At 35.1% G+C, this 26114-nt stretch overlaps 1 protein-coding gene and 1 pseudogene across 1 annotated transcript in view; both read left to right on the top strand.

Moving 5' to 3' along the window:
• The window catches only part of LOC145246749 (ribulose-phosphate 3-epimerase-like), a 31340-nt gene extending 5951 nt beyond the window's left edge, over positions 1-25389 (top strand). The window contains exons 2-5 of the mRNA XM_080108515.1: positions 15585-15692; positions 16130-16264; positions 19455-19541; positions 24940-25389. Of these exons, the coding sequence (XP_079964641.1) occupies positions 15585-15692; positions 16130-16264; positions 19455-19541; positions 24940-25062 (453 nt within the window). The 3' untranslated portion in view covers positions 25063-25389. The remainder of the gene's footprint in view (positions 1-15584; positions 15693-16129; positions 16265-19454; positions 19542-24939) is intronic.
• Positions 11633-11755, top strand: LOC145247028 (U2 spliceosomal RNA; annotated as a pseudogene).
• Positions 25390-26114: the final 725 nt, after the last annotated feature.

The raw sequence follows: 26114 nt of genomic DNA, 5'->3' as shown, positions 1-26114 counted from the left end.
TATTCGCCAAATAGCCCAAGATGTCAAGATTAGTATAGGGTCTGTGGAAACTATCATTCATGACCATATGCATAAGGTGTCTGCCAGATGGATTCTCAGGTTGCTCACACCATTCCAGAAGCGAGAATGTGTAGAGTGCTCGAGGATGAATTTGGAGATGTGCCAAGAAGATGAGTCAAAGTTTTTCAAAAGACTGATTACATAGGGTGAAACCTAGGTCCATCACTATGATCCAAAGCCCAGTCAATGCAGTGGAAGCACTTGGACTCACCACCTCCAAAGAAGGCAAGGGTGCACCCTCCGCTGGCAAGGTCATGCTCACAGTCTTCTGAGACCAAAGGGTACCACAATTACAGGAGCCTATTATGCTTCACTTTTGAGGAAATTAAGGGAAGCTATCAAAATCAAGAGGCGGGGCAAGATCAGCAAAGGTACCCTCCTCCTTCAGGACAATGCCCGGTTCACAACTCGCATGTCGCCAGATCAGAAGCACAGGCATGTGGTTGTGAAATTATTCCCCATCCTCCCTACTCTCCTGACCTTGCACCCTCTGACTCTCACCTCTTCCAAGCCATGAAGTTTTTGAAAGGAAAGCGTTTCCCAGATGATGCCGCCTTGATTTCTGAAGTCACGTCGTGGTTGGAGGACCAACTTGGGGTGTTCTACTAAAACGGTCTCCAGATCTGCATCAAACGATGGAAGAAATGCATAACTCTGGGTGGTTTCTATGTAGAGAAAGACTAATAACTGTGCCAAGTTTCATTGCTCTACTGCTATGGAAAGTGGGTCAGGGGCATTACTTATTGCACACCCCTCGTACATACAAATTTTCCTGTTTTATTCCCCCAAACAAATTTTATCACCTTACTTGAACATGTATAGACACTCATTTACAACAAAAATGTTTAAGGGTAATATTGACTGAAATGTGTTTGCTGGTCTGGAAAAGGGCAATCATTCAACTTTAAATTGAAACATTCACCTACCCAATAAAAATGAGAAAAAAAAAAATTTTTAGAATTTTTTTTTTTATATCCAACTATTAAAATTATTCCGACTATTATTCTGATCATGGCTGTTATATTTACAATGTTTTGGCCGTGACAGATAAAAACGTTACTTTTACTTAACATTTCTTTTTTTTTACATGATGGTAATGTTTTGCTGTAGGAATGACTCCTGCTGGTTAGGATATTTTGTCTGGTAAGGAATGTTTGAATTTTGGTTGAGAAAGCATTTGTCTTTGATTTTCATTATCAGATCTTAATCATTGCTGATCATAATAAGATGTGTCACGTTCTAACACAGTTGAAGCTACTAATGAACTCTTACACATTTATTATCTTAACAATTTATAAATTAATTGAAGAAAAAAGATTGCTGTCCAGAATTCGACCCAATTAAAAAAAAAAAATACATATTTGCATGTAACCTTCATTGAACACTAAATCTCATATTCCAAAAAGCATGCTAATTGATAGTCATTTTTATATAAAAAATAACGTTTTTTTATGATTTTTAGCAATTAATAGTAAATTAAGGTTGATTTTGATCTCTACTTATGTCTCAGTAGTTCGAACTGAATTATCTCAACTTGATTTATTTAAGATAGTGCAGTGAGACACATCCTCGCTTCTTCATAAAATTTGATTTTCTTAGTAAAAATACAAACCTACTTGATCAATATATATATATTATTCCTTAATTGGAATTCATTTTTTTTAGATGAGCATTATATGTTAATTTTATTTTTATTTCGGACTATACATATTATACATATAATGCTCATCTCAAAAAAATGAATTCCAATTAAGGAATAATATATATATATACCAATCGGTACGGACCCGACTATGGAAAGATCAGATAATAAATAAACGTGGATTTATAAGATCAAAGAATCCAACCTTGATCGCCCTTTGGGGCCCGTGGCGCAGTTGATAGACACGTTGAATCTCTACGGTTCCAGATGAACATTGTCTGAAGATAGCGGTTTCAATCCCACCCAAAGCGTGCCAGAGGTAATTGGTCAAAAATGTGGTGAGACGACAACAAATACGGATGGCAGTGATGGCTGAGAATGGAGTTAGGAGATTCGAAGTTCCTATCCGAGAGGAAGTTATCCGAAACGTTGTGAACCAATAAAAAGATCCAAAAACAACTACTAATAAAGATGAGACTAATAGTCCGAAATAAAAATAAAATCTACTTGATCAATTTACATGATTTTGGAATATGATGTTTTATTCTATGATGAGTATGTACATCAAAGATTTTTTTTTTTTTTTTTTAATTAGATTAAATTCTGAACAAGAACTAAAAAACATGTTTACGCAACGTTAAAATATTTTAAAAACATGGTTTCTTTTAGGTTTGTAAACAGTGAAAAGGTGATCATATTTTCAAAATAACTTGAGTGGTAGGGTTAGATTTGAATTTATCTATAAAATGTTTTTGCACCTGCACCTCGTGTAATTTTAGTGTTTATGAAATGAAAAGGCAGTGGGGGGGGGATGATGAAAGGGGGAGATAATCAAATAAAACAAAACTGTTCTTAATCCTTATTCTACCGAAATTCGAAAATTGAAATATTGAATTACAAGTGAAACAATAGTATCTACTGAATTGTCATGTCACTGTAATGAACATATCCAAAAATTATGACAATGTAGAAAATTAATTATTAATGAAAATAGTTTTCGTAGGCAATTAGGGAAAATTTTGCAAAAAGGAAAGAAACCGGAGAGTTCTAATTGTAACAAAAGGGAGGTGAATATTTTCTGAAAACTGAAAATCTTTGGCCAATTTAGCAAAACTTAATTGTTGCTAATTGTCTTCGCAAACTGTTTTCATTAATAATCAATTTTCTTATTGTTTTTCATAATTTTTGGGTATGTTAATTTCTGTGACATGACAATTCAGTAGATACCATTGTTTTCACTTGAAATTCAATATTTAATTTTTTGGAATTTCGCTACAATAGCAAATAAAACTGGTCAAATCTAATTTCTCCAAATATTGACGTTAAGTTATACCGTAAAACTTTTTTGCTATGTTTCGTTCAATTAAACTTCATTTCAATTACCTTTTTTTTTTTTTTTTTTTTTTTTTTTTTTTATATTGAAACTGGTTTATTTTTTTATTAATTTATTTCAATAAATATTTAATTTTAACATTATCTTCTGAAGTTTTATTTGGTTTTGTATTTATTTTGACTTTTCATACCCCCCTCTTCCTTTTTTTTTTTTTTTTTTTTAATTAAAGATGGAAATATTTCAAACAATGCAGGAAACATTGCAATGGATATTACATTATTGTTGTCAGGCAGAGAGGTAATGAGAGTTTGTTTAACCTTTTAGGTACATCTTTGCACTCGCTAACATTTGTCACAATTATATTACACTAGTGGGGGTACCTGGCGTTGCCCGGGGGTTTGGGGGTGTGTATGTAGGAGAGGGTTATCCTGTTTTAATATTATAAAAAAAAACACGATGGTAAGAAAAATTGGAAAAAAACAAAGCAAAACAGTGAAAAAAAAGGTGTAAAAGAGGAAAAAAAGTTTAGGTAGGAAGACAGGCTCGAACCTGAAACATCGAGGCTAAGGTGGAAAAAAATGCCCGACACGTTACCCCTACGCCAAAGAGACATACACTTAATAACGGACAAAATTAAACCTTTAAAAACACTTGCAGGTGGTTGAAACTAACGTCAACGTTTTCTAAGTCAAAGTAAGTCAAACATGATGTCATTGTCGTAGTAGCAGAAGCAAAGAAAATGAAAGGAACGATTTTTTCGGCACACTCCTTGTAGAAAAGGCCCAGTTTGGGGTGAAGGAATTAATGTTTTTGGCCAATTTTTTGATATTTGTTGGGCGAAGGTTGTAGCTTTAAAATGATACCTATCTGGCAAAAATCCATGGCCCATGTCGGAAGCTTTTGCGAAACATACAAACACACACACACACACATGCATACATACACACATTTTCGTTTTTATATATATAGATGTTTGTCTCATCATTTTCTTCTTACTCTGTGGGAACTAATTTCCCTTATAAAAAAAAAAAACAAAAAAACTATTGCCACAGTTTTGAAAAAGGAAAACCTGATAGGTAGTGATGACAACTATTTCTCATCAAGTCACCAACTTGGGTTACATTAAGTCTGGCACGAGATACCAATATAATGTAACCATATTTTGGCATTTAAAAGTATGAGAAAACTTGAAAAATTGTATTTTAGAAAAAACATGAACTCTAACTAGTAGAAAAAATATTGTTTTTGTAGATTTTGATGTGCTGAAAAAGAATCTGAAAACCGTATCCATCGTAAATCAATAGTTTTGGAGGTATTAATATTTTTCCAAGGGATTATTTTCTTTGTAAAATCAGCTAAAATGGTGTAAGTCGGTTGATTGCGCATGCGCACAGATGCCATTTCACTGACCTTGTTTATGCTACGCACAAGAATACATGGCGAACATAAATCACAAGAAATATTCTCTTAAAATAAAAAAATAATTTTCACCACAATTAATAGTTAACTATTGATTGCTGTCAGTAAGTTTTCACAACTGGTTTACAAAAAACATTACGTTTTTTTCTGTTTTTGGTGGGGTATTCAATTATAGAACTTGTATAGCTTAACAGGTGCTTCTGCAGTTTAATTGTACGTTTTTCTGTAAGTAACATGCCAACATTTTTCGAGCAGAGTTGAACCAATTAACATTTCATAAAAATTCTGTGTTTACATGGGGGGGGGCGAAAATGTAATCCTCCCCCCCCAAGAGAAGTACATGACAACCTTCCCAGCATACAAAAAAGACCCCCCAAAAAACTTTGGTGGGAATTTTGTTTAACTCAATCAAAAAAAATAAAGGAAAAAAAGCATGTCCGTTTGTGAATGCGAGATATTACGATCTGGGAAAGTATGCAAAAACTTCTTGCGGAATTTAACCGACGTGAGAACCCCCATGAGAACCTTCATCCAAAAAGCCTTTTGCAAATGCTTGCGCCCATTTTGCCTGGGTGTTTTGGAGGTGTAAAAGAAAAAAAAAAGTTTTGGTAGGAAGGTAGGCTTGAACCCGAAGCTTTGACGCAAAAGTGGAAAAGAAAGGGAAAAAAAAGACTAGTATCTTACCCGCTCGGCCATGAAGGGTGAGGAAAAAAAAATGTTTTAATTTAACGTTGAAAAACTTAATGGAACAGGTGTGTTAATTTAATGAGGTCAAACATCACGCCATAAAGCGAATGAAATCCCGCACTTAACATTTGCTGCAAGGCAGTTTTTTTTTTGTTTTTGTTTCCACAACTTTAGCTGCACGATTCCCCAAGATGTTGGGGGGAGGGGACCAGCTCCCCATAAAAAGGGGAGTGGCAATTGTCTGATATAAAGGGTTTCCCCCGCATTGATCAAACCTCACTGCTTTTTTGGACATCTCTAGCACGAGTGGCAGGGATTCAGTTTCGCTTTTTTATATTGAAAAGCCAAAGAAACATGCGTAGACCAAGAAATATCGCGAAGATAGCGTGTGAAAGTCGTTCAAATAAAAGATAGGCGCGACCTCCCTTCCCGGAAGTAATATAATTTAGACACTATATAAAAGGTTCTAAGAAAGAGTGACCATCCCAGAGAGCCTCCGCCCCAAAGCCTTTGCTGGACATACAGAAAAAATGCACACGCACACACATACATTTTGCCTTTTTTATATATATACTAGCATGGGTGCCCGGCGTTGACCGGGTGTTTGGAGGTATAAAAGAAAAAAAAAAGTTTTGGTAGGGAGGTAGGCTCGAACCCGAAGCCTTGACGCAAAGATGGAAAAGAAAGGAAAAATAACCTGACATCTTACCTATTGGCCACGATGGGACAGGAACTGAAAAGCATTCTAACTTAATGATTAAAAAGTTAAGTGACAGGTGTGTGAATTTTATGAGATAAAACATCACACGACTTAACTTTGACTACAAGCCAGTTTTCCCAAAGATATTGGGGAAAACCAGCTCTCCATAAAAAGGGGAATGTCCAAATGAATAGCAATTGTCTGATACTACGTTTTTTTTTCCCCTGCATTGATCAAACCTCATTGCTTTTTGGATGTCTTGGCACAAAAGGTCGAGAACACGCCTTCGCTTTCAGTTTTGCTGTTTTATATGGAAAAGCCAAAGAAAGACACGGAGAGTAAAAAATATCACGAAAATAGCGTGTAAAATTCGCCCAAATAAAAGATACATGCGAGCTCCTTGCGTAAATCGGAGGTATCACAATCTAGGGAGTATATAAAAAGTTCTGAAAAACAGTGATCTCCCCCGAGCACTTCCCCAAAAAAGCCTTTGCCAGACATACACAAAAAATGCACACACACACTAACACACATTTTGCCTTTTATATATATAGACTAGCGGGGGGTACCTGGCATTGCCCGCATATTTGTAGATGTGTGCGTTTTGGGGGCGGTTAAATCAGGACAAAAAGGAAACTTAACGATAGCGATTTATAAAAAAAAAAAAAAAAAAGATGGGGGGGGGGTTGGTGGCATATGGGCTCGAACCCGGAGCCTTGAGGCCTATAGACTGAGCTTGAACACCTGCGCTACGGCAACAATGTTAATATAAGAGCGATTAAAGTGAATCAAGTCAAGGAGGTTTGATTGACAGGTGACTGCTTAATGAGGTCATCGCGGGAGCGTTATGATGATGGGGCAGTTTTTTGGCATTTGTTTACTTTGTTTCACTGCAGGACCGTTTTTTCATTTACTGCGGGGCAGTGGGGGTGTTAATGAAAACCTAAGAAAAATGAAGTAAAAAAACACCAAAAAAGAAAACAGAAAAACGAACATGGGGCGTAACCGAGCAGTGTGTGGGGGGGGGGTAATCAAAACATAAGAATAAAACACAATAAAAAAAACTAACGTAAGGCAAACGAACGATGTTGAATGTAAACATCGGAAAAACAAAAATAAAAAAGAAAACAGAAAAACGAACGTTAAAACTTTAAAAAATTTGAAAAATATAAACAAAAAAAAAACATGTGAAAAATGGCTTAAATAAGCCTGTTTTGATATTAAAATTTAAAAAATCGGTGGGTACCCGGGTGTTTTTGGGTGTGTATGGTTGGTCGGGATGGAGAGGGGTGTTAATGAAAACCTAAGAATAAGCAAAGTAAAAAAAACAAACAGAAAAACGAACCGTTACGTGAAAAATGACTTAAATAACCCTGCTTCAATATTAAAATTTAAAAGATCGAAAAAAAGACATCTCGCACCACGATTCGAACCCAAAACCTTTAGATAATGACCCAACCCTCTAACCAACTGAGCTAAGACGACGGACATGAAATTATGTCAGTTCTTCAAATATTTAAGCTAAATCAGGTTATGACATCGTCTGACGCATGCGTAGAACTGATCTCGTCATGAGAGGACGGTTTTTGCTGACCCACTTAACCCGCCCTGGAGAAAAGTGCTGATTTCAGGGTGAAATAATTAACGTTTTTTGGCTAATTTTTCGATATTTGTCGGGCGAAGGATGGGGCTTTCATATGAGACCAAGTTTGTTAATTTTTGTTCAGTCTGTCGATAGTTTTTAACAGAGGCACAAGCACACACACATACATACATACATTTTCGCTTTTATATTTATAGATATATATATAGACTTGTGGGGGTACCCGGCGTTACTCTGGTATTTCGAGGTGTGTGCACTTTTGGGTAAAACAAAACAAAACAATAATAAAAAATCGCTGCCTGGGTGTTTGTGCCAGGGGGGGGGGTAAAAAAAGTTTAGGTAGGTTTAGGAAGGATCGAACCCGAAGCCTCTAGGCAAAGTTGGAAAATAAAGTGTGAAAAAAAACGTGACGTTAACCGCTCGCCCAGCAAGAAATAGTAAGGGAAACATGTTTGAATTTAAGTATTAAGAATTGGCAGGTGCCCATACTTAATGACTTAATGAGGTCAACTTTCACTGTGGGGCAGTTTTTTTTTGTTGTTTCCCCAAGATGTTGGGGGTTAAACTAGCTCCCTATAAAAAGGGGATTGTCCAAATTGAATAGCAATTGTCTGATATAACGAGAAACTCCAAATTGATCAAAGCTGATTGCTTTGAACATTCCCAGCAATCGTGCCGGGCACGGTGTGGTAAGCTTAGTTTCGCTTTTATACGAAAAAGCCGAATCAACATGTGGCGATCCAAAATTGTGGAATATTTAGCTTTTCAAAGTTGGGCAAATTAAATAGACAGGCGACTCCCGTTGTTAACTTGTAGATATTACGATTTACACGTGATATAAAAAGTTTTAAGAATGAGTTAGACGAGCGAGAACCAAGCGGAAAAGCCTTTTGCGGACATACACAAAAAGCAAACACACATACATACATATATACATACACACACATTTTTGCGGGGGGTATCCGGCGTTGCCCGGGTGTTTGGGGGTGTGGGTGCTCTTAAATAAAAAAAAATAGTTTTGATGAGTAATTAGGATTGAACCCGAAGCCCTGAGGCAAAGTTGGGAAAAAAACATGAGACGTTAACCGCTCGGCCAGCAAAAAAGAGCAATTGAAAGACGTTTGAATTTATTTAAGTAGAATTGACAGGTGCCCACTTAATGAGGTCAAATAGAAGTTGCGGAGTTAAAATTTATGACCACGTAAGCAATGGCTATGCAGCAGTTAACATTTTCTGCAGGACAGTTTTTAATGAGGTGAAAACCCAACTTTGGGGAGGAAAAGCAGCTCCCCCGTTTATTAGGGGAGTGTTGTCCAAGTGAAAGCAATCGTCTATGACGGTGAAAAGCTGACATTGACTAAACATTTACATCACTTTCTGGAGTCCACTCAGCCAATTCGAATGCAGTTTTTCTTTTTTATAGCAAAAGAAACACGCGGCGATCTAAAAATCTGGAAAAAATAGCGTTTAAAAGTCGGCAAATTAAATACACGCGTGACCCCCCCCCCTTAAGTTGTACATATTATCATCTAGACAGCATATAAAAAGTTTTAAGAAAGAGTGAGCCGACCGAGCACTCCCCTGAAAAAAAGCCTTTTGCAGATATACAGAAAAAGTGCACACACATACATTTTCGCTTTTATATTTATAGATAGACTAGCGTTGCCTGGGTGTTTGGAGGTGTGTATGTTGGGGGGGGGGTGATCCAAACAACCCTGTTAGAAAAAAAAACGTTGGCTGGGTGTTTGGAGGTGTAAAAGAAAAAAAAGTTTTCGTAGGAAGATAGGCTTGAACCCCGAAGCCTTGACACGAAGGTGGAAACGAAATGGAAAAAAAACCCTGAGACCTAACCATCTCGGCCACGAGGGGAGAGGAAGTGATAAGCGCCTTAAGTTAATGGTTATAAAGTGAAATCGACAGGTGTGAGAAAGTTAAGTTGCATGATGTTTGACCTTGAAACATGACGCGGCTGCAAGCCAGTTTTCACTTTTTTATATTGAAGGTAAAACAAAAAGTAACATCTTAGCCGATGCCTCCATTGCAAAACTGGAAGTCGCAAACGTTGAAATTAAGGCTAGTCAAATGAAAGGAGACAATGACTTGCGGAAATGTCTGCAAAAAAAGCGACCCCCCTCTCCTTGTAGAAAACTGGCCAGTTGAGGGTGAAGGAATTAATGTGTTTGGCTAATTTTTTGATATTTGTCATCCAAAAGATTGAGGTTTAAAACAGTACCAGTTTTGTCATGTTCTGACGCATCTGTCGGAAGTTTTTGCGAGACATACAAACACATGCGCACACACACACACACACACACACACTTTGCTCTTTAAATATATACTAGGTGGGGTATCCGGCGTTGCTCGGGTGTTTGGAGGTGTGTGTTGGTGGGAGGGAGGTAGATCAAAACAACCCTGTTTAAAAAAGAAAAAAAAATGTTGGCCGGGTGTTTGGAGGTGTAAAAGAAAAAAAAAGTTTTAGTAGGAAAATAGGCTTGAACCCCGAAGCCTTGACACGAAGGTGTAAACAAAATGAAAAAAAACCCTGAGACCTAACCATCTCGGCCACGAAGGGAGAGGAAGTGATAAGCGCCTTAAGTTAATGGTTATAAAGTGAAATCGACAGATGCGAGAAAGTTTAGTCGCATGATTTTTGACCTAGTTTTTTGTGCTGCAAGCCAGTTTCTGTTTCCCCCCGCCCCATCATTCGCGGCGATCGAAAAATATCTCGAAAATAGCGCATAAAAGTCGGGCAAATTAAAGATAGCTGCGACCCCTGTTCTTAAGTCATAGATATTATGATTTAAACATTATATAAAAAGTTTTAAGGAGTGAGCCGACCGAGAATCCCAGCGAAAGAAGCCTTTGGCGGACATACACAAAAATGCACACACACACACACACTAACACATATTTTGCCTTATATATATATATATAGATGGCTTGCATTAAAGTTTAAAATGCAAAAGTAAAGTATCATTTTCAATTGTGCTCTAAACAGAATCATTCCTTTTGAACTTGCCCTTGTCATATCAAAGAACCTACCGTTGATTTTTTTTTTTTTTTTTTTATATGCCAGAATGTTGAGCCTTTCTGCTTGTGTGGTGATAATGGCTTGAATTTAAAATGAAAACGTATCATTGTGAAATTGTTTTAAACGGAAACATTAATTTTGAACATGCCCCTGTCATATCAAAGAACCTACTGTTGATTTTATGTCTGGTCTTTCGGCTTGTGTGGTAATAAAACTTCTCAAATGCATTTGTGATGTTGGGCTGTGTAAGATGTTAACTTTTTAGTGATACTTATCAAAGACATTCTGACACAAAACCTAAGAACATTGCCAGGCACATAAAGTACCTTTGTGTGAAATTTCATAGAAATCAACCTAGCCGTTTTCGAGTCCATAAGGAATGAACTCTGAGGCGTGGAGAAACACAAACAGATACAGACACAAAGTTCCTTTTGTATAATAAAGATAGTCTACAGACTATTTCGCTATATAACAGCTCTGCAGTATGACTAGAGAAACCTGTTTCTACTGAAACTCATTTTTTTTCAATAGCTTCAAAAGAAAAAAGCAGTATACATATAATTCTTCTTTCCCAACATTTAAACCTTTTTAAATGTTTCTAATGTGCATGTGTAGAGAAAGGAAAGAAATAATAATGCTGAATAATAATAGATATGGGTCAAGCTAATTATTCTTGTTAACATATAAAATTCAGTGAAAGTAAAGAGTAAAAATTGATTCACTTTGTTAGTATTGTCATTACTCTAAACATGGCTCATACTTTTCAAGTTGTGTGAGGTGAGGATGGGTGGGTTGCGTCTATCTGTAGTGTAATTTTAAAGTACTTGGCCAACTTTCCAAGTTGATTAAAGAGTTTTTTTTTTTTTTGTCTTAGGAAATTAATCTTTTTTCTCGTCCACGTTTTATGTGATAAAATATCTAGAAATGCTTTCATATATTCCTGATATAAAGATTCTCTTATGTTTTCGATCAAGAGACACTTCTCAGTTTTCCTGATGGAATCTGAACTGATTGCACTAAATCAACCATTTTTTAGTCGCGTGCAAGCGACTCTATAGGTCACTCGGTCGGTTGGTCTATCCGTAACACTTTTGTGTTTGGCCTTTTTGGTTAAGATCAAAAGTCTGTTGTTAAAACATGCTGTTCTTAGCTTTTTAAGCTTTTCTTAGCCTTTTGGTCCAGATCAAAGTGTAGTATCTGTTCTTATATGCTGTACTTATTGTGATATAAAGTGGGGGATCACTTTTCTGTATTAATTTAATGTAAAATGATCACCCACTTTACAACCAGTCAATCTCAGTCATTCTCCAGATCATTCAAGTTGTTTTTGAAGGATTCCAGTTATTTTTTAAGCATTCAAGTCATTCTTAAGATCATTCAATTCATCCTTAAGTTCATTAAAGTCATTCTAAGTCATTTACTTTTTATTTAAGTCATTTCAGCCCATTTTTAAGAATTTCATGTCAATCCTATATTCACGCATTCATTCATTACACGAGAGCACGCAACTAATGGCTATCAGCCTTGTTATTGTGCAGAAAATAAAGATCATGAAAGATTAGAATTTTACCTCTTAGAATTATGGGCCTTACTACAGCTCCAAATTCTAGTGTATATTATTAAATTATTTGTAATGCCAATATGTAGTTGAAGCAAAATAAATTGTTTTGAAATATTGATATAATTTTCAACATTAACAATAATGTTTACCCATTTATTTTTTAAATATTTTTATGTTTGAAACTTGGCCAAAATGTGGAGCCCATTATCTATATATATAAAAATGTAAATGTTGGTTCGTTCAGAGTTAATTGTCTAAAAAACCACTGGACGGATGGCTTCCACGTTTTGGTATAATATGTTTACTATATCCATGTGTGTTTTTATATATTCCTTTTTAATTATAACATTATACTTAATTTTTCTATGATAAATAGGTGGATTTCTTTGTACCGAGAGGCCATTTTTTTATTTAGGGACAATTATTCATTACCACTTCCTGTCACGTAACCAGTGTTACAATTTAGCGGTTTTATTGCTAGATCTGGAGATTTCGTTTACAATCTAGCGGGAAATTCTAGAAAATCTGGAGGTATTTGGCACCCAGACACCCGTATTAGATTGCTTGAAAATACTTTAAAACATAAAATAAACTCATTCATATAAGTAAAAAAAAGTAGCATTTATTGCTTTGGTAACAATTATTTATTGATTATTTGCTTTGTTTTTCACCTTTTTTTCGACTAACCATTCTCACTATAAAATCGGTTTTTCCAAGTACATTTTAGGTGGGGTGGGGGGCATTCCAATCTCCCCGAAGGGGTTTGTATTACTGTACACCGGTTTGTATTACTGCACACATAGATTCGAAAAAGTTGTCAAAAAACAAATATATAACAAATAAATGTTATCAAAGGCAAGATAAGTTACTTTTCTGCCAAACTGGCTAGCGATTTTCTGGACATTTCTTTCTCCTGATCTTGCAGGTTTTTTTTAAATCTCAGTTGACAACATTGCATCACTAAAAAAAAACACCACAGGCTTAATGTAAACAGAATGTGTTTACAATATCGGTAAATTTTAAATGGGTTTAATTACATGATTATTGATAATGTAACCATGTGATTGAACTTTAATTTAAATTAACCACACGTGGTCGCAAAATGAATGCTGACGCTCAAAGTGTATACACATTTTGATTTCTCCCTTTACTTAAAAATTCACCAAAAATCAGGAAATTAACGAATTTTAATGAAAATTGCAGTATTTTTCAAATAATGATCGCAGAATATAATGAACTAATTATTTTTACTTAACTCTTGGTGAAAATGTTTTATGTGGTTTAAACAAAAAATACTTTTACTAAAGTTATGGTTTTCAGTAGTAAATAAAAAACGCAAGAATTTATTTTTGCTTTTTTTAAAGCATCGTAATTTGTAACAATAAAAAATAATTTTTACAGTAACATTAAGAAAAAAGCCCCTAAAGTCCGTATTAATGTATTCGATAGAACTCGGAGAAAAATGAATTATCGGATACTATTCAGGAAATTAAAGATTCAATTAGATTCCTATTTCAGTCACCTAAATTATTTAGGGTGAAATGAGTTTAGGAATTTATAGCCAAACCTAAATATTTTTTTTTTTTGGTAAATATCCAGATACGCTACTACAGAACACCGACCACTCTAATTTGTTTGGGGGGGGGGGATGTGATGTTGGGGCGCACGTGCGCCAACATCACACCCCCCCCCCCCCCGCTCGCGCCCCCAATGTACAAAGTAAAATCTTCGGAAAATGTTAAATGGTGTTCTAATTGGTAAATGTTGGTGCGTTACTTACGGAAAATTTGAAAATTCGATCTTCCAGGTTTAAAAAAAAAACAGATAAATTACCCCCCCCCCCAACTCCAACTTGGTGTGCTTTCCTTTTCTTATTTTATTTCTTTTTCAGCTAATTTTAAATTTTCCACCCAAAAAGCGCTATAATGTATTTTTGAAAATTAGAAAATTCTATGTCCTGGAAAAAAAAAATCCCCCTCCCCCCAACGTAGTTTGCTTGGTAAAGCCGTCATTTATGCTACAGCGTGCATGCGCGTAGCATAAACGGAAGCTGCAAAATAGTGGAAAGAAGTTCGTGGGTTCAGGGGTAAATACCATGCAAACGGTAAATTTGCCCCAAGTTTGACTATCAGATTCGTTGTCAGCGACCTCAATTACCTATACAAAAACAAATTAGAGTGGTCGGTGTTCTGTAGTAGCGTATCTGGATATTTACCTTTTTTTTTTTTTCTTGCTTAAAAAAAATAGCATTAATACAGTAAGTTAGGTAAACTGACTTTTTCGTTTAAAAATGGAATTATTTCCCTTTCGTTATTAACTTTTTTTTTTTATTTTTTTTTTTTTAAATAAATATTTTGTGTTTTATATACATAAAGTACAATTGTTGAATGTTACTGTTTTGATTATATTCGTTTGGGTGGGGGGGCACAATTAAAAAATTAAGAAAGATTAAAATGAAGCGAAATTTAAGTTTCCGTTCCATTTTTACAACTGTAAAACAGTGCATACTTGGCAAGTTTTATCGTAATTTATAAGCATATTGAAACACTAAATCAACATTTTATTTATTTTTTTGCATAATTAATGATGGAAGTATTTTTCTGTTTATTTTCTTAACATCTGTTAAAAAAAAAAAAATAATTTGTACATTCTCTTGAAAAAAAGAATCAAACTTTTCTCTACTTTCACATGTGTTCCATTTTAACAAACTGAGCCACAGCAACGCGTGGCCGGGTACAGCTAGTTTTTAATATAAATCCAGTATGGGTGACCCTGGAAAAATTCTGGTTCACGTCTCTGGGGACGTTTAGTGCTACAAACACCCCTTTTTGTGTTCTTTTTTTTCATAGTTCTCAACAAAAACTTGATATGTCCACTATATAGTGGTTTTTTCATGGTGGTCAACTCAAATATACGTTAAGGCCTGAAATTGCACCATTATCTATTTACACTGGGATTCGGCATCCCTAGGGGCTCAAGAGGTCAAAAATGCCCCAAAATTACACTTTTTTGCCTCCTAGCATTTGATCCATCCATTAGATTTTCTTGAAACTTGGCCAAAATGTGGAGGCCATTTTTCTTAATACAAATTCAGTATGGGTGACCCTGGCAAAATTCTGGTTTGCATCCTTCTGGGACTTTTAGGGCTAAAAAAACATGACTTTTTGGAGCTCGTTTTTCATATTACTCAAAGCTTGATATGTATGTCTATATAGTGATTCTCCATTGTGCTGAATTCAAATATACATGTCTTTAAGGTGTGAAACTGCACCATTTGTCCATTTTCACTGGGATTCGGCGTTCCCAGAAGCTCAAGAGGGGGTCACAAATGCCCCAAAATTGCAAAAAAATTATACTTTTCACTCCATGCATTAGATTTTTCTGAAACTTGGTTAAAATGTGAAGGCAACGTTGGCCCTTCACACTTCTTACATTCATCATTTCTTCACTATTTTTTGTGGCGTCATCTCACATGCAGCACCAGAGGAGGACCACGCATGCGCGACTTGTTATTTTTGTAAAAACTTCTTTTGCCTTTGATTTTTCAGTGGGTTGAAGGAATGGCTAATGCTGGAGCCAACCAATATACGTTCCATATCGAAGCAACTGATGATCCCCAGGGTTGTATACACAAAATAAAAGAAGCAGGAATGAAAGTAAGTTTTTTTAAATTTATTTTTTAATCTTTTTAGATTTTTAGTTAAGTCAGAATTATGTTTTTGTCATTTGTCATAGCTAATAAATTACAATAGTAGATTCCAAATTATGCAGTTAAAATTACCTGAATATTACTGAATTATTAAACAAAACAACTTTAATCGTGTTAACAGGTGAAAAATTGCTGCCATCTTTAAAATCAATGGAAAATTACCTTTTGAACTCTCCTGTGTCTTACGATTGTTTTCATCAAATTCTATTTTTTTATTTTCTTTAATAATTTCCTACCTTATTGATTTTCGTAATTTTTGGATATAATCATCTTAAAAATATGAGGAATACTTAGATACGATTGTTTTCATGTGAAATTCAGTTTTACAATTTCCAAAATTTCATCCCAATAGTGTAGAAGCACCATTTTTTTATTTCTTAAAAGGCTGGCATTGGAATAAAACCTAACACTCCAGTAGAAACTGTACTTCCATATGTTGATCTGGCAGACATGATTTTGATAATGACTGTTGAGCCTGGTTTTGGAGGACAAAAGTTTATGGAGGATATGATGAGCAAGGTATGTATACATTTTTTTATTGCAGTTTTTTTTATTCTAGAATTTAAATCTTAAAAATTATTCTTTCACCGACTGGAAGTTACAGAGTTTAAACTTTATTCGTTTTTGGATAGAAACTGTTTTGGTTAGCAAATTAAGAAGAATAGAAGGTGGATCTAGGGTTTACTTTTGGCAGCCTCATAACTCTTTATTTTGTCCTTTAGCCCCTGCATTCCATAGACAATGTTTCTGACAAAGTGGGAAGGAAAACTGTTTTCTTAGTCAGAATCTATCCATCTCACACTTATCATTGACTAGTTTTTGATTTTGAAATAGTATTTATTTTTAATATTTGAATTTTTTAGTCCTTTAGATTAAGTACCGTAATCATGTTGACACATCGATTCCCATTAAATCATCAAAGTTGAGCAACATTGAGCGTGGTCAGTACTAAAATGGGCAACCATTTAGTAATACCAGGTGCCATATGTGCTCTGAAGCCTGGAGAGGAATCGGTGTCACCAGACTTTTTTTGCTCAAAACATGCTGCAAGAAGTAATGCCATGCCTCCATGACCCTGGATAATTAAGAGATTTCTCCATCATTCACATCAAGTGGCTTCATCCTTTGTTTGGAGTGATTTCCTTAAAAAAGAAAGCTATGGCAACATTTATGAGATATAGTAATCACAAAAAAATTGATTTTCGTTAACCACCTACTCTAACCCTAAATCTTGGGTGGAAATTTCTACAGCAGCACCCATTCCTCCCATTTTCGCTTTAGTCGTCTTCTGAATTGTTATAGTTAGACATCTTTTTCAAAATTGAAAGAAAAATTTTTTCCATTTTTTTTTCTCTTCATATGTTAAACTAGCCTGGGTGCCCGGCGTTGTGTGTTGAGCAAAAAAAAAATGGTAGTAGGCAGGCAGGCTTGAACCCATACCATGAAGGAGGAAAAGAATGTGAAAAAACGTGATATCTTTGCCGTTGTCCATCGCCAAACCGGAAGTGACGAAGGTTTAAATTAACACTAGTCAATCGAAAAGAGGGGATAACTTTTGAAACTATTGACGAAAAATCGACCTTGTAAAAAAAGTGCCCAGTTGAGGGTGAAGGAATTAATGTTTGTAGCCAATTTTTTGGTATTTGTCGCCCGAAGGGTCGATCTTCAAAACGATACTGATCTCATAAAAATCTGTTGTGTCCGTTGAAAGTTTTAGGCAGACATACAAACATATATACATTTTAAACAGATAGGCGAGATTTATATTATAGACTAGCGGGGGGTACTCGGCATTGCCCAGGTGTTTGTGTGTAGGAAAAAAAGTTTCGGTAGGCAGGTAGGCTTGAACCTGAAGCCTTGAGGTGAAGGCGGAGAAGAAAACATGACATGTTACTGCTACGCTAAGAGGGCAGAGAAGTGAGAATAGTTGAAATTAAAAAATGCAGGTGCTTAAACGAACGTCTGCTTTTCTAGGTCAAACATCATGCCATAGGGGAATGAAATCCTGCAGTTGATTTTGGTTTCAAACCAGTTAAGTTTGAAGGTTTCTGCATATTTGTTTCCCGAAGATGTTGGGGAAAACCAGCTCCTCATAAAAAGGGTGTCCAAATGAATAGCAATTGTCTGATATGACGGGTTTTCCCCACATTGATCAAAGCTCCTTTCTTTCTGGACATCATGGCACAAAAGGCCGAAAACACGACTTCGTATTGTTTTCCAATTGGCAGGCAAGACAGTATCTGTTAGGACCTCAGCTTAAAAATAATATGCAAAGTAATTATCTACCTCTCATCCATGAAAAGGAAAGTTTGAAGGCAAAGTCTACGACAGTTTGAAGTAAACAAAAATACCTTGCAGAACTTTAAGCAATCATTTCACAAATTTATATAATTCATATAAATAATATATAATTAACTAGCGGGGGGTACCTGGCGTTGCACGGGTTTTTAGATGCGTGTGTGGTTGGGAGGGGTAAAATGAAAACAAAGCGAAGTCATTACTCTGTTTAAATATGATAAAAACCAACAATGTTAAAACTATAAAAAAAACATTGTGTAAAAAAAAAAAAAAAAAAAAAAAAAATGAACGTGATGCAATATGAACGGTCCGGCAGTGCCCGTGTGTTTGAAAAATCCCCAGAAAGTTTGAAGCAGGGGAGGGTTGAACTCAAATCATTGAGGCGAAAGTGCCAAAAAAAAAAAAAAAGTGGTAAATTAACTAAAAAGTGAATTAGGTCAAATATCAATTCCGCAGTGAAGTTTGTTTTGGTTTAGTTTCAGTAGTCCCACATCACACTCAAATTCTAAATGGATGTTTTTGTTGTCTCGAATTCTAAATGAATTTATTTGTTTTAATTTTAATTTAAGTGTAATGCAAGTGAAATCACAATATTGTTGTGTTGTAATCTTTGTGTAAAAATAAATGTTGAGTTGAAAGTACTAATAAATAAAGGTCATAGTTAGATTTCATGGTTAGTCGTAAAATCCGGTTAGTCTTGCAGATTGCGTCTTACACTAACGAAAAAAAAGCAAAAAGAAAACAATTATAATTATCGCGTTTTCGCGTTTTTTAAAAAAAAAATTTTTATTTCTATTTTATTATGGAAAAAACAGAAAGCATAAATCAGGGGAAGAAGATTAAAAAAAAAAAAAAACCCCAAAAACGGCAGAAGTAACCTTGTATGATTCCAAACCGGTGTGTTTCCTCGTAGTGTTCCTTGTGAACGCATCCGCTGCAGTGTAAATGGGGAGAGGGGAAAAGAGGAATCTAATAGAGAGAAAAGATGTTGCAACTTCCGTTGAATCTAAGCGATTTTGGCAGTGGACTCTCACCGGAAAAATATAGGAATGTTCATTGTCGAGGAACTGTAGAGGTAATAGGCCTATAGCACACCTCAGATAATGTGCAACAGTCTGTATGCATTACATTTGCATGTAATGTCATGATTTTAAATCCTATTAAGGTCAAAGTTTGAGGGGAAAAAATGAGTTCATTTTATTTATATAGAGAAGATAATAAATAAATATAATTCATAATTCGTCCATTAATCATTTTTCGTCAATTATTCAATCAAGAATGATGGTTATTATCAGATAAATGGTATCAATGCAAGTATTACAATTGGGACTGGTTCTGATATTCACAATTTACAGTAAATTTTGTGGAGTTTCCTTGTTATTTAAAAAAAATATTTTTATTTATTTGAAAGGTTCGTTTCCTGAGAGAGAAATTCCGAGACTTGGACATTGAGGTTGATGGTGGCGTTGGAACAGGCACAATCCAGTGTTGTGCTGATGTATGTATAAAGCTAGTGACTTCTAACATTTATTTTCCCTATTTTTATAACATTTATGAGTAATAATTTGTTAAAGGAAACTAGGCTTTTCACAATAACAGAATTTTAACTTTAATGCAATTCATAGTATATATCTATATAATAATGTGTTAAAGCGTTTTGTGTATGACATTTCATATACTTTTAAAACAAGTGAGATCATCCAATTAGCAAAGATGTTTGATTGGTTGATTAATTTTGTGTTGTTAAGGTAAAATATTCTGACTTTGCCTATTTTAAAATGAATTGTTCCAAAATTAAATTGTCTACTCGTTGGCAAAAAATGGTCAAATTTTAAATGCATATCAAAAAGTAACATTCATTTTATTGATTTGAAGAATATTTAGCCGAGAATTATTTTTATGGTTATAAGATAAAGCATTTTTTTTTTTTTTTAAATAATTAAATTACTTTAATTTGAATGAATATAGAATAAATATTTTTTATTTCAAGAATATTTAGCTCAATAAAAATAATTTTTACAGAAGAAAGCTTTTTTCCCTTTAATATTAACTCTGATAGACATTTCAAAAAGAATTTTATACAAGGGTTGCTCCAAAAGTAAGCTATTTTTTTACTAAACTAAAATGTTGAAGGGTTATGAAAACGGCAGTGGTACTATTAAAACTAGCGACCTTTTGTGCTCCAGAATTTATTTATTTTTTACATAGTCACCACCATTTCCAAATCACTTTTGCCAACCTCTTTTGATGCATCGTTTGTAAAAGTCTGGAGAATGCTTTGTCGCTCACATCTGTTGCCATTGAAACGAAATTGGAAACTAAAAGACGTTTCAATTATACCAGTCATTATAGGAGCAACTGGACTTATGAAAAAGAACTTTAAAAAGTACATAGCAAGCATACCCGGTGAACCAAGTGCAAGTAAAATACAAACGATTGCACTGAAAGGGACGGCTAGAATCCTGAAAAGATCTCTTGGTTGGACTCACTAAAATAGGGGTAAATGTCAGACATCTGGTTGGATGTCCCACCCCCTAGAAGAAAAAGTTTAAGAAAAATGAAAAAAAAAAAAATAAATAAACAAACCCATCTAACTGTACCGGCACCAAGTGCATTGGCTTTGAAAACGTTCAACAGGTACCAATGAATGCTCAGTGGTTTAATTTTTTTTGCATGGAGAAATTCAATGACAACTGCTTCTCATATACATCTATGACAGGTTGCTTTCTTAGTTTGCAACATGCATATCTGCAGGAGATATGAAACTTTCAGTCATTATAACAATGTAATTTGCAGTTTTCTGTGATTCATTTGGATGAAATAAAAAATAGGAGACATTGTTGTGGCATATGGGTTTACCATTGTAGGGTTGGATGTTTAACGACTTATAGAAGGACAGTAAGCATGTTGAGAAGAGAGCTATTTGTCACCGATCTTGTATATGCCAGATATACGTGTTTATACGACTCTGAATGAAAGGAGATGGCAATATTAAGAGAAGTCCATTTCAAGGAGACATTTAAAAGGAAGAACATTAAAGCAGTTACATATTACAAGGAATATTTATTTAAACAGAAGGTAAATAAGTGTTGTGTACACAGGAGTGTGTGCATATGAACGAGCATGCATGAAGTTGGAATAAGTTCATTGTATATGCGTGTCTTGTTTGTTAGTGTATACATTGTATCTTCATTGTGTGTGGGTGTATACATGAGAGTTCGTTAGTGTATGTATTGTATCGTCTTACCTTAAAATGAAAATGTGGCTGTTGAGGAATCTGGAAAAATGCGTCTCAACATGGCAGTTTAGTGAAAAATAAGGAGAAATAGATAGATAATGGAAGTATATAAAGAGCGGAACAGGAAGTAGAAAACGCCACTTGTCGGACAAATCTAAAGTTGAGACAAAGGGCAAATAACCGATGCGTAATTGAGATACCTGCCCATAGCATTACTTTTGGAATGCCCCTCGTAAATAGCAACAAATTATACAGATTGATGTAAAAAGCATCGTGGCATTTTCATGGAGTTCCACTAGTTATTGTATATTCATGGGGATTTAAAATTTATGTATGTAGGACTAACTGTGTCACCTAATAAACGGCAGATAACATTTTTTTTTTTTTTCTTACATGGAGTCACCACTTATCAAGGCCCAAAGGCCATTTGAAGATAAGAGTTACTGAATGTCAGGTGGTAGTGTAATAATTGTTAATGATGTAAGTTAGGTAGAATTTGATTATTTAAGGGGACTGTTCAATAAGAACTTGCTTACATTGGACTTGGAGGCTCTGATATTGTAGTCAGCTGGGAAGCAGGCCAGTGGGCAGGAAAGAAGCTTTGTTCATGGAATCTGCATTTAGATTTAGGCATAGAGACTGGAGGAAATTGTTGATACTGGTTGTAGCTAGTTGAGTGTTTTTATTGTGAAAGTCCAGCAAGGGCGGGGGGCATAGATTAGAGCTCAGACGTGCACTTGCCATGAAAATAATGATAGAGCAGAGACAGGCTCGCAACGTCTCTTCTATGGGGAAGAGGTTGCAAGAAAGAGAAAAGGGCGTCGGGTTAGCTGGTTTTGAACTCTATCCAGGCAGGATAGAGTATACCGAGCAGCTCCTGTCCAATGTGGCAACAGTACTCCATTTTAGGACTTACGTGGCTTTTTTACAGAAAGAGGTTGCATCAGCAGTGAGATACCTACTGGAGCAGTAGAATGATCCAACCAGTTTTCCAGCGATCTTGGCAACAGATTTGATGCATGTTCCATTTTTAGATCAGGAATGAACGTCAATCCCAGAAGCTTGTCAGGACATGGTGCTTCCCCAAGATGAGAACCATCCATTTCGATCGAGGCCTGATGAGAGATCTGAATGATTAAGATGAAAAGAGAAGCTTGGTTTTAGCTGCATTAAAATTAACCAGCCACCTTTTCCCCATTGTACTATGTGCTCAAGATCACAAGAGAGAGAATCAGAAAGATCTTGGTCATTGCTGGTCTTTGAAATGTTGCCGTAGATTATGATGTCGTCTACATAAATGTCTACAAATGATCTAAGAATGTGATTTGGGAGATCATTGATGAAGATCAGGAAGAGAGTTGGTCCCAGGATGGAACCTTAAGAGACGCCAGCATTAATACTATGAGCTTTTGATTTCTGCCCATCGACAACTGGATTTAATAATTGAGGACATCTCCAGCTATTCTGTAGCTTGCTATCTTGTGAAATAGACCTTTTTTTTTTTTTTTACACAGTTGCAAGTATATTACGATACATTTGATATATCAAAAGCTACTGCTCTTGAAATGAAACCCTCATAAAGAGATTCACTAATCTTATGTGATATTACAGTTAGCACATCAGCTGTAGATCTAGCAAAATGGAAACCATATTTCATGTCACTGAGTAGGTTATTTTTGTTGAAGTGGTTGACCACTTTTCTATTAATCACTGATTCCAGCAACTCAGGAGACTAAGAGGCAGATGACTGATCTCCAGTATTTTTAAATACAAAGCAGATTGAAGTTTTCCAGGGTGTTGGGAAGCATTTCTCCTTAAGGCAACATTTAAACAGCTTTGTAAGTATGGGAGCTAGTTCAGGTTGAAGCTTTTTGAGCATTGATTGGAATGCCATCGAGGCCAGTTGCTTTACTGGAATTAAGGTTTTTGATAAGCTTGGTAACATCATACAGATATGTTGCATCGTGTGTTTTCAAACACAGAAGGAAATATGTGTATGGGGGGGGGGCTGGTTGCAAAGAGTAGAATTTGCTGTGAAGTTTTGGGCAAAGAGTTTTACTTTGTCAGATGCTGATGAAACTACCTTGTGTCCAAAAAAAAAAAGTAAGTATGAAGATCGAACCCGAACCATTGAGGCAAAGTTGTAAATTAAAGTGTGAAAAAAAAAAAAGTGCGACGTTAAGCATTGCCCCACCGCGAGATGCTAACGGAAACACGTTTGAATTTATTTAATTACTTGGATTTGGCAGGTGCCCGTTCTAACGAGTTAATGAGGTCAAGTTTGACTGCGGGATAGTATTTCATTTACTGCGGAACGCTTTTTTTAAGTTTTTATTTTCCCAAGATGTTATAGGAAAAAGACTAACCCATATGCGGCAAGCGACAAATGTTGAATATTTATCTTCACGAAATCGAGCAAATTAAATAGACAGGCAAGCTTCATTGTTAACTGTGAGATATTCGATTTATATGTGATATAAAAAGTTTTAAAAATTGTGAAGCGAGCGACCGCTTCTCTGAAAAAAGCCTTTTGTAGACATACAGAAAAAGCGAACACACATACATACATTTTCGCTTTTATATTTATAGATAGACCAGTGGGGGTGCCCGGTGTTGCCCGGGTGTTTGGAGGTGTGTGTGTTCAAGGGGGGGGGGTAGATCAAAACAACCCTGTTTTAAAAAAAAATGTTGGCCGGGTGTTTGGAGGTGTGTGTGTGTTCGAGGGGGGGGGAGGTAGATCAAAACAACCCTGTTTTAAAAAAAAATGTTGCCCGGGTGTTTGGAGGTGTAAAAGAAAAAGAAGTTTGGGTAGGCTCGAACCCAAAGCCTTGATGCGAAGGTGGAAAAGAAAGGGAAAAAACCCTGACATCTAACCCGCTCAGCCACGAGGGTAGAGGAAGTGAAAACTGTCTTAATTTAACGTTTATGAAGTGAAATTGACATGTGCGAGAATTTAATAAGGTCAAACATCACACGACTTAAGTTTGATGCTGTAAGCCAGTTTCTGTGTATTTGTTTGTTTCCCCCGCTAAGTGAATAGCAATTGTCTGATATGACGTTTTTTTTCCCAGCATTGATCAAACTTTATTTGCTTTCTGGATGTCTATGGCCGAGAACACAAACTCTCACAGTTTTGCTTTTTTATTCTGAAAAGCGAAACGACGACGCGGCGATTGAAAAAAAAATCTCAAAAATAGCGCGTAAAAGTCTGGCAAATTGAAGATGGATGCGACCCCTGTTCGTAACTCGTAAATATGATTTAGACAGTATATAAAAAGTTTTAAGGAGTGACCCTCTCCCAAGTGTGCGCGCACACACATTTTCGCTTATATATATAGGTGGTGCACCTTATAGTGATATCTCAATTAATAGAACTTAGCTGGATACTGCACCAGACCAGATGAATTCTTGTTTTGGAATCTTGCAAAATTAAGAAAAGATAGCAATAAAGATAGACTATAGTATTGTTAAGTGGTCGATTTAGGAGCAAAAAATTAGGGTTCTTCACTTCTTTACTAATCAAGTATTAGCTCTTGATTTCTGAGAAATAGCTGAAGTAAAATGTCAAAAAGGAGAAAAGTAATCTTGATGATTTTCCATGTCTTTGTAAATTCATTCTTTTTTGGTAATTTTACTTGTGTTTCTTTTTCTCTTTCAGGCAGGAGCCAACATGATCGTCTCTGGCAGTGCAATTGTTGGCAGTGATAATCCACGACAGACAATCAGTTATATGAAAATGGTGGTTGATGAAGCAATCCAGAAGGGACAATTGGAACGATAAACAATTTGAACATTACAAACTGCTTTCCACATCTTGGATCACCATCTTTTGACCTCATTTCATAGCCATTTTTCTGTTTTTTTTTCTATTTTCTAGTTATACGGAATATGCTGGCTTTTCATTTCATATTTTTATTCATTTGATTGTTGCAGAGCTAACACTTCCTTTTCTAATTTAATTTTTTATTTTATTTTGGAAGGAGCTTTATTGGAGATTGAAATACCTCTATTCTCTTCAGTAGAAAGTAAAAAATAATACTTAGTACGTTTCTTTTTTTTTTTTTTTTTCTTAATGGTAAAATTAATTTCAGTTTGTTAGGAATTCAAATCTAAATTCAAAAATCTATTAACGAATATTATCAGTTTTGTTTCTCTTCCTAAAAACTTAATTTTTCAGAATTCTCCCTACATTAAGACAAAAATACAGAAAAATCTGTATGAGGTACATATTCGTGATCAAACGAACATCATATTCCAAAATCATGTGAATTGATAGACTGATTTTTATTTTTAAATAAGAAAATCAAATTTTATCAAGGATTTTGAAAAAAAAGCTAAAAAAAAAAAAAATATATATATACAAGGGAGATAACTCCATAATTGAAATTCAGCAAAATTTATGAATTCTCATTAATCATTTAAAAATGAATTTCTGGATAAAAATAAAACTTGATCATTTTATGTGATTTCTAGACTATATTTTTGTCACAGGTATATACATCATACAGATTTTTAATTGTTTTTTTTTTTTTTATATGGAATGATTCTGGATAAGACCTAAACATTTTTTTTCATCAAAATTTTTTAAAACTATAAGTTATCAGTTGTCGATTTCAAGGTTTCATTAGATCAATTTAAACCTGAAACTACATTATATCAAAAATGTATCTTATCTTACAATATGTGATATAATACCACTGGGAAGTAAAATAAAAATATTTTTTGAACCTATTTAGTTTTACAACATTAAAAACTGTAAAATAAAAATAAACAAAATAACAAAAAGTTGAAAAAAAGCAGTACACCAATATTATGCAAATTTATCAAGTATTT

This window comes from Euprymna scolopes, chromosome 24 (assembly GCF_053919585.1).
Source record: "Euprymna scolopes isolate OS-2025 chromosome 24, ASM5391958v1, whole genome shotgun sequence".
NCBI classification, from domain to species: Eukaryota; Metazoa; Mollusca; class Cephalopoda; order Sepiida; family Sepiolidae; genus Euprymna; species Euprymna scolopes.
This window is presented reverse-complemented; position numbering and strand designations above follow the sequence as displayed.